Below are 9,638 nucleotides of genomic sequence, written 5' to 3'. Positions count from 1 at the left end.
TTCACATTAAGTAGCTAAGTAGCTATCAATTTCTCTTCCATGGCCCATTACCAACTCTCTCTTTCTTTTGCCCCCCCTCACACACACACACACACACACACACACAAGCACACACATTTGGATTTCCTATAATAGCATCCAGGTGTATGACACAGCTCTTTCTGTCTTAATATGTGTCTCTCCGCTTGACATTGGATGTGGCTGAGTATAAACTAGAACCAATGTCTCCATGCAGATTAGCTAGCCTTAGACAGATGTAAAGAAGACAACTTGACTCTTTTCTGAAATATTCAGAGCAACCTCTACCCTGAGGATCATGGGAATTCCCTCATGATCCTCCTGCTCTGCTTCCAAGCACCTCCTTTTTTGCTGCACAGCAAGAAATAATTCTGACAGAGCAGACAGTTTGAGATCTGTAACATTCTAATGAGAATATTTTAAAGCAGAATGTTTGACTTTTCTCTTTCTCTCCAGAGAAACAAATTGTCCTTCTCCTCTTAGAGAGGGGCAGCGTAGTGTGTCTGGGTCAGTTGAGTGTCTGTATAGAAGCTCCCAGCCTTGAAAAGGACACCCTGTTCCCAGGCCTGAAGATATTGAAACATTAATTAGATAATTTAAAGTAGTGCTTTCTTCTACAATGTCCGAAGAAGTGACCTACGCGACACTCACATTTCAGGATTCTGCCGGAGCAAGAAATAACCGAAATGGAAATAACCTAAGAAAAGGAGGTAGGAGTTCAGAGAACACCAACTGTGTTTTGCGGGGAGTGGAAGGTGTGAAACGCTTTGAGGTACCGGCTTTAAAACTGGTGTTAAAGACAAGTGTGCTGTGAACGCTTCAGAGTGGGGACAAATTGTTGTGGAATGTATTAGGAGAGTGCGTGCTCCCAAGGTTGAAGTGAAAATATGTGGCTTTCAGAACCTCTTTAAAATTGTGTGATATCACTATGTTACAGGAAGCTCTGTGTTGCAGTGAAAAATTCTAACTGGGTAGGCCAGAAATTAAGCTTGTGGAATTAGAGATTTCTTCTTGTAAATATAATCCTTGATATTTACACCTCGTTAGAGATGGCAGGAGGATATTCTTCCAGAGCCCAGATTGGAGGCTTCTAAAATAGTGAAGGTAGAGGAAATCTTTCTTTTAGATGATGTTAAGTTACTTGAAACTGGAAGATGTGTGAGTGGATCAGAAACGGACCAGAGCTAGTTTCTCTTTTGTCAGGATTTTTTTCAAAGTTTAGGGTAGTTGAAATCCAAGTATAATTTGTAGTGTTGAACCAATTATGGTAATATCTAGGTAGTATTTTATGTGCATTTTATACAGATATAATTGTGATGAAAATTCACAATAATATTGGAATATTATTATTTCCTCCATTGCATAGATGAAAAAACTGAGACTGAGAGAAATTAGACAATTTAAGTGAGTTCACACAGCTGCTATGTGGGGAAGCCCAGACTCAGCATTGGTCTTCAACTCATTCTCTTACGCCTAATTGGAAGAAACAGCAGTCTCCATGGTCAATAATTTGATTTGATATATACGACCACATCTCTTATTTTCAGATACATTGACTTTCCAGGCTCTCCTGAATCCTGTCAGTCATCTGAACCACTTTCTCTTGCTCTCTAGATTTATATTTACATTTTGTGTGGTGCATGACATTTGAGGGAAGGATATTTACAAAAAGGCGACAGGGATAGACTTTGACTTTGCATCTGTCTAATAAAGATGGTTCTGCATTTTTGCCTTGCTTTGTTTTGTTTTTTAATTCTAATTCTAACCTGCGAGGAAAAAGGGAGGTGTGGATATGGTACATATCACAGTGCACCTGGAGACTGTAATACTATATCTAAAACATTGGGCTAGATGTTATTTGGCCCTAAATCAAGGAATACTAAGAGAAGGAAAATATGACAACCATTGGTATTTTAAACAAAAACTACAGTGAGTAGGATGCTAACATCTGAAGGGTTATACTCTGGCTTTCTGGTCTACTCTGCTGTTTGTAAGTCAGCCTGCACGTTCTTTCCTTCTTTTTTTCAGTATTTATTCATTCATTATTTACCAGGTGATAAATAGCATGAATAATAGATAAGTTATTGTTAACAGGTAAAAGATACTTTTAAAAGTAGAATCCACTTTTATAAGGCAGATAGAACATCTGCCTTATAGAGACTTTTGAGCTCAAAAGCTTGAGGCTTCTCCTACTGTCGCAGCAGCCAGAAAAAGCAGTTTTTGTGTCTCTCATGTATGAATTCAACGAACTTGAGGAAGAAAAGTGGGTAATAATGTAAACCAAAAACCTTGAAATTAGGAGAAACTTCCTCTTAGAGGGAGGAAGAGTGGTAGAACCAATGATGGCACCCTCGTTGCACGTCATATTAGATATTTTCTAAAAGAGGTCATTGAAGAAGCAAGAGAGAAACGTTAGTGTCTGTAAGCTCCCTAAGTGGGAGAAATGAACAAACCAAAGGGAAACAAGCACAGAGCAGTTCTGTTTGCTAATTGCTCTGTTGGCTTTCTCCAGGGCAACCAGCTCCATCTCCCATGTGGCGCCACACTGCCCTGGGTCTGCTAACGCTTTGCCTGATGTTGCTGATTGGGCTGGTGACATTGGGGATTATGTGTAAGTATAATAGCATCCAACCTGAGAAAGGCAACTAGAAAACGTATTTTAAACCATGTATATTCTGCTTGGATTGTAGATGGGTCCTAGTATTTGAATCCTCTGATAGTTTTCTGCTGTCTCATATCTCTCCTATTCTTCATATCTTCCCTGAAGACATGATCGGGATTTGTTTCTGAATTATCTTGATAAGCTAAACCAGACTTAGATGAAAACACTTCATTTCTAGTTATTCATTAGAATAAAGAGCCTGTTTTCTGCCTAGCCACACATTCACTTATCTTTCCAATGCTGAGAAATAAAGTCAAGAAATATGTATTGAAGAAAATGCATGCTATTTTATTTACCTGGAAGACTTAGCACTAGAGTAGGCTCCATCTCCTCACATGAGACTTCTCTAGTGGAGAGAAATCTTTCAAGTAGCAGCAGGCTGGTTTCCATGAATGAGAAAGACATACAAACAAGGAGGAAGAGTGGCCTGATACACCTTATGGAGTAAGAAAGTCGAACCCTCTCCACATGACAATGGAAGCTCTGCTCTCAAGCACCACAGCCACAAAGGAACTTCTATTGATTCTGACCCATCCTTGGGTAGTTGGGGATGAACATGGGAGTTCCTGAGTAATGAGAAAAACATCCTGAGAATACAAACTTCATAGAATTGTTAAGTATATGGTATACAGAGCAGTGAATTGGCATGGTATTCACTTACAGGGTAGTGAAAAAATTAACTTTCTTGTAGTCAAGAAAGTTAATTTGCTGAATGATACTAACGTCTCCTCTGCTACATTCGTTTCTTTTCAATGATTTAATGGATAATTTTTAAAGATTTAATGGATCATTAGGATTTGGACATATATTTGTCAATGTGAAAGGAGGCTAATGATGCTGCTTGCTCTTTTGAAAAGAAATATGATATTCAAGCAGCAGTAACAGATATTCTGGAGCCAATCAGAAGATGAGGATTAGCAGCTGATCTTCTACAGTAATGTATATTAAAAATTAAGCGAAAATATGATAACATATGTCCATTCATTCAATACAGAAGTGTGACATTTCTTTTCTGAATTTTAGTGTTTTTGGTACAGTGGTTCTTAAATTTGTTGTGCTGATGAAGCACCTTAAGAGCTTATGAAAAAGGCGTATTTCACAGACCCGTGACCAGAAATGGTCTGATGTGCCATTAAGATCTGCTTTTTATTTTCTTTTGGTAAACAAGCATCTCAGGTGGTCTGCAGAGTTTGAGAAATCCATTGTTTCAAAGAATTGTTTTTATTAAAACAATTACATCATCCACCTACAAATAAAATAAAATAATTTTATGAAAATGAATGGCAGAATAACTGGCACTTCCTTAAATGCAATGTCAGAAATAGATAATTATTATTTCATTAATTTAATATAGTGCAATAATAATTAAGATGTAAATAAAATTATAAAGAACTATAAATAATTTGGAATAGTAAGGCATCTGGTTTGTTTCTTGCATGATACCTCAAATACTAAGAGCTACTAATAAATCTTGAACAATTAAGAAACGTTTCTGTCAAGAGAATTATCTATAGTTATCATGAGAACAGAAGAATATATGAACTTGTCTTCTGTCATGTCTTGGAGTTTTGCAGATATCTAATGAAGTTAACTCAGGTTCAGAGATATTGAGTCAACTTCAGAAAACCGTCGACCAGCAGCAGGATAACTTATCCCAGCCACTGGGTAACTCCAATAACTTGTCCATGGAGGAGGGATTTCTCAAGTCACAGATCTCCAGTCTACTGAATAGGCTGGAGCAAATGGCCGTCAAACTGTGCCAAGAGCTAATCGTTCACACCTCAGGTAATCAGACTTAGACCTGCTAACCAGTCAGATGGCATATGTTGCCCTGCTCTAAGTTGATCACATGCACCACCTCTGAGTATTGAGAGAGTTATGTCATCCAATGATCCTTAGTGATATTGCACTAAATTTACAGACAGCAAGGAAATATACAAATTCATTTAATATTTTTGAAACCACAGGCAAATTTGAGAAGTATCTTGGAATGATACCAATCTGGATGCTTCAACCCCTCATTTTATTAACTATGTCTAGGTGATCCTGTTGTTACGAAAGCTTAAAAGCTTAGCTGGTAATTCTAAGGTCAGAAGACTAAGCCCTGAAAAGAGAGAATCCCTGTTGCCCCAACCCATAACCAGGGGTCACTTTATTTTCAGAGGCTTCTAAAGCAATATGTTTTCAGGGTGCTTGCTTTTAGACTCAATTTTTCAATTAAATGATTTAGTTTCAAAGCCGCCTCCAGTCACTCCAGAGACATTCAGTTTATATGATTGGGTATAATTTTCTTTTCAGACCACAGATGTAATCCATGTCCTAAGATGTGGCAATGGTACCAAAATAGTTGCTATTATTTTGCAACAAATGAAGAGAAAACCTGGACTAACAGTAGAAAGGACTGCATAGACAAGAACTCCACCCTAGTGAAGATAGACAGCCTGGAAGAAAAGGTAGGATTGAGTCTCATTCTTTTCACCTCATCCATACAATGAGAGAGAAATAAAATATCTGATTCACATGATGGAAATTGAGTGCATCTTAAATTAAAATAATACATGAATTTAATGAATGTTCTCATCTATCTTAACTTTGCAAACTGGGATGTGGCTCTCACATGAAACTTTTCCTCTGTCTTCTCTCTTAGGATTTTCTTATGTCACAGCCATTACTCAGGTTTTCGTTCTTTTGGCTGGGATTATCCTGGGACTCCTCTGGCCGAAGTTGGTTCTGGGAAGATGGCTCTGTTCCCTCTCCATCCTTGTACGTCTCTAACTATGGAGGGTAAACACAAGCTTTCCATAGAATCCTGGGAAAATTAATAATGGTTGTGAGAATTATAAATACAGATATAAAAAGAGGAGTACAGGCCGGGTGCGGTGGCTCAAGCCTGTAATCCCAGCACTTTGGGAGGCTGAGGCGGGTGGATCACGAGGTCGAGAGATCAAGACCATCCTGGTCAACATGGTGAAACCCCGTCTCTACTAAAAATACAAAAAAATTAGCTGGGCATGGTGGCGCGTGTCTGTAATCCCAGCTACTCAGGAGGCTGAGGCAGGAGAATTGCCTGAGTCCGGGAGGCAGAGGTTGCCGTGAGCCGAGATCGCGCCATTGCACTCCAACCTGGGTAACAAGAGCGAAACTCTGTCTCAAAAAAAAATAAAAATAAAAAAATAAAATAAAAAATAATAAAAAAAGAGGAGTACAAAATACTGAGAAAAGAGCGCCAGTAACGAATATTGAAAAGAGGTATAGTTCATTTAATCTCTGTGACAAATTTAGGGCAAGGCTCTGAACTTTATCTTTGGATAGAAATGTGTTTACTTACACACACACACACACACACACACACACACACATACACACACACACATACCGCTAATACTACATTCAAAGTATTTTATAAAGATTAACCCTTGAGGAAATCACCATTATATTCCCATTTTATAGGTAGAACTATTATCACAGAGAGATTAAGTGAATTGCCCGACATCACTCCGCTTATAAATTGCACGTTAGGGGCTGTGCACTCAGTCACTCAGCTACTTGGACTCTCCAGCACCTACAATCCAAAAGGGTGCTGCTCTTGACAAGAACACACATGGCTTGATGCAGTGGCGTATGCCTGTAGTCCCAGTTACTTGGAGGCTGAGGTGGGAGGATCGCTTGAGCCCAGGATTTCTGGGCTTTAGTGCTCTATGCCGATCGGGTGTCCGCACTAAGTTTGGCATCAATACAGTGACCGCCCAGAAGTGGGGGACCACCTGGTTGCCTAAGGAGGGGTGAACCGGCCCAGGTCGGAAACGGAGCAGGTCAAAACTCCCGTGCTGATCAGTAGTGGGATTGCAGCTGTGAATAGCCACTGCACTCCAGCCTGGGCAACATAGCAAGACCCCGTCTCTTAAAAAAAAAAAAAAGAACACACATCAACACATTTATTTATATGAAACAACTGTCAGTCATTTTCTAACAAAAAGTAAGACTGAGTTGGCTGATTAGTTCAACAATTAGTGTCATGTTGAGGACTTGCCAATTACAATATATGGCAAGGGTCTTTTATAAATTAAAATAAGCTAAACCTGCCACTTCAGGGTTTAAATGAAAATATTTAAAACACATATATAATATATAAAACTTGGAAAATTTCAATTTTTAAAAATTATTTAAAGTTATGAAAAATAAATGTGTAAGAGGGTGTTAGATTTGCTAAATTCTTTCAGAAACTGTAAAACCAAAAATTTTGAGAAACAGCCTTCATCATAACTACATTTAAATAAAACAACTGTATTAATATTTTAAATATAACAGTATTTTTATATTAGATAAAATTAAAGATCATTGGCCTTTTAATGGATTTTTAAATTTTTTGTTGATACATAAGGATACATATGTTTTGGGGTACATGTGATAATTTGATGCATTCAAATATAGTATGCAAAGAACAAATAAGTGGAATTGGGACATCTATCACTTTAAATATTTATCTTTTCTTTATGCTAGGAGGATTCAAATTATTCTTTTCTCATTATTGTGAAATGTACAGTAGATTATTGTTAATTGTATTCACCCTAATAATCTATCAAACACTAGGTCTTACTCTTCTATCTAACAGGATATTTGTATCCATAATGGCTTTTTATCTACCTTCCTCCCCCAGCAAATAATTATCCACGCCCCTCCCTCCTGTTTCACTCTTTAAAGCATGCTGCCAAAGTTGTCTTAAACTGAATAATAATTGTTGGTCTTCTGTCAAAGATGCCAGGCTTCAGCTGTGACTCAGCAGTTTCTTCCATCACAAACAATGATAAGTCTATTATTTTCTCCCTGGATACACTTTATCTTCATCCATTTCCCAGTGTTTTGTCATGGCTATTTTTACTCAAACACTAATCCCCCATTCTCTAATCACCATTATTAATCATATTAAGTCAACTAGTCCGGTGTCACACAAATAGTAAAGACAAAAAGCACATGCAGAGTAATACCCAAAGAAACAAACATGACAGGTACTTTTTTGTGACAAGAGCAATATTGGGCATGAACCGATTAATAGTAATCTGAGGTGTTGCTACTGGACTGAGGGATTCCAGGAGTAGTAGGATGACATCGTGTAAACACGTTGTTTTCATGTTGGATCCTAAGATGTGCCCCTTCTCCCAAAGGGATTTCAATCATCCTTGGCCCCTTTACTCACTCTTACTTAAAGTGTGGAAGAGGGGGCCTCACAGCAGGGTTCGGAGCCTGCAGACCCTGGCCCCTGAGGCATGCAGCTGTCAGATAAGCCAGCCTGACAAACTCAGGTTAGAGAGACTGAGCTTCCAGATTGTATAGCCATTTCCTTGACTACTGAGTTAAGGCCAAGGCTGTGATTTAGCAAGCCTAGTCCCGAAGCAAGAAAATAAAATGACAGTGTAATACAGGTCATTTAGGAAAACAGTGTTGGGCACACAGAAAATTTAGACCTGACAAGTGTGATTTTCTAAAGACATTCTTTCAGTGTTCACATCAATTTCTTAGCAGAGGAAGTGAGTACTATCGTTGGAACCGTATCTATATAGTCATTCATTTCCTCTCTTAAAGTCTGTCTTGTTCTCTTTTTACCTAACACATATGTATAACTATGTAAAAAGTTATATTTGCGTATAGTAAAATGTGGTAACTTTTTACAGCATAATGTAATTTTATTTCTATGTTTTCTTCATAAAGTCTCAAAGAACTTCAAGTACTTCTAATATAAGCTGAACTGGGTAGATTTCCTTCATGGAATTCCATATTATGAAGGAAATACAAATTCTCAGCCCAGGATTTAAGTATTTCTCTTAAAGAATCCTACCTGGGATTGTGATTAAAATAAAGAACTCCGATGTGCCAGCTCTAGGCAGGTTTTGTTCCAGCTTTAGGCAGCTTCAGATTTTGAAGTTTCGTGGAGGCGGAAGTCTCTCAATATTCAGATACATGACATTGGCTTTAAGAGCAACTAAGAGCACTAAACAGTGATCATATTTCAAATATAGAATTTAGAATTTATAATTCATTTTAAATTGATTAATTTTCAGATTTAGTACTAAAGAACTTGACCAGATCAATGGATCCAAAAGATGTGCTTATTTTCAAAAAGGAAATATTCATATTTCTCGCTGTAGTGCTGAAATTTTTTGGATTTGCGAGAAGACAGCCACCGCAGTGAAGATGGAAGATTTGGATTAATATCTTTCTTCCAAATTCTCCAAGAAGCAGGAGTTTTGTGAGTAATCCCATGTGAGGAAAGAGGAAACGACAGTACCAGAACCAAGAACAGCTTTCAAAATGACTGTGTATTTACATCATCAGACAAATGAACTTGCTTAACAGAACATTCTACAGTCCCTTGTCTGATGCCTTCTGATTTTATGTTATTATTCAGTCTTAAAATGATCTCTGGGGACCAAGGGAAATAGCCATACTATGGCCTTATGATTGTCTCTCATTTCACTGAATTTCTTTGCTTTCTCAAATAAAGATTCTTTTCTTATATTATTATTATATTGTCACATGGGGACTAGGGTGATATTTAAATATTTGAAAACTAGAACTGACACAGGCCACAGCACTAGAACAAGCTCCAAGAGATGCCTTTTGTGATAGCTGCTAGGTCATGTGAAGGTCCAGGGTATTCCACACTAAGGGTCCCGGTAGCTGGGGCTGCAGCATTGTATCAACTGATTTAGAAATATTTTATTCTAGCAAATGTTTGTAACACTGAACCAGCTAAGTATCACCCTGCACTTGCAAAATAACTCTTCTTCCCCAACAATCCTATGAAAATAAATATTTTATTAATCTTTAAATTTTAGATAACTTGTAATCTAGGTGAAGAAGAATAAGCGTTTAATATTTACCTTTATTTAGAGACAGGGTCTCACTCTGTCACCTACATTGGAGTATTGTGGTATGATTGGGTCACTGCAGCCTCGATCTC

General features: G+C 37.8%; 1 protein-coding gene across 3 annotated transcripts; it reads left to right on the top strand.

Annotated features, from left to right (window-relative positions):
* The first annotated feature begins 504 nt into the window (after nt 1-504).
* CLEC12B (C-type lectin domain family 12 member B) lies at nt 505-9,203 on the top strand. Of its 3 annotated transcripts, none has more exons than XM_039461705.1 (6): nt 505-728; nt 2,531-2,629; nt 4,255-4,465; nt 4,979-5,133; nt 5,328-5,443; nt 8,737-9,203. In XM_039461705.1, the coding sequence occupies exons 3-6, from the start codon at nt 4,366-4,368 to the stop codon at nt 8,885-8,887; spliced, it is 522 nt and encodes a 173-aa protein (XP_039317639.1). In that variant the 5' UTR covers nt 505-728; nt 2,531-2,629; nt 4,255-4,365; the 3' UTR covers nt 8,888-9,203. The 3 variants fall into 3 exon arrangements, with proteins under 3 accessions (XP_039317639.1, XP_039317638.1, XP_003934538.2); XM_039461704.1 differs by having other exon boundaries at nt 4,247-4,465; nt 8,824-9,199; XM_003934489.4 differs by having other exon boundaries at nt 4,247-4,465; nt 8,737-9,199.
* Nucleotides 9,204-9,638: the final 435 nt, after the last annotated feature.

The sequence above is a fragment of the Saimiri boliviensis genome, chromosome 7, assembly GCF_048565385.1.
Source record: "Saimiri boliviensis isolate mSaiBol1 chromosome 7, mSaiBol1.pri, whole genome shotgun sequence".
NCBI lineage: Eukaryota > Metazoa > Chordata > Mammalia > Primates > Cebidae > Saimiri > Saimiri boliviensis.
This window is presented reverse-complemented; position numbering and strand designations above follow the sequence as displayed.

Coding starts and splice junctions, on each gene's coding strand:
- CLEC12B (XM_003934489.4), top strand. CDS start 638: ATGTCCGAAGAAGTGACCTACGCGACACTCACATTTCAGGATTCTGCC. Junction 729..2,530: donor AAATAACCTAAGAAAAGGAG/GTAGGAGTTCAG, acceptor GGCTTTCTCCAG/GGCAACCAGCTCCATCTCCC. Junction 2,630..4,246: donor GGTGACATTGGGGATTATGT/GTAAGTATAATA, acceptor CATGTCTTGGAG/TTTTGCAGATATCTAATGAA.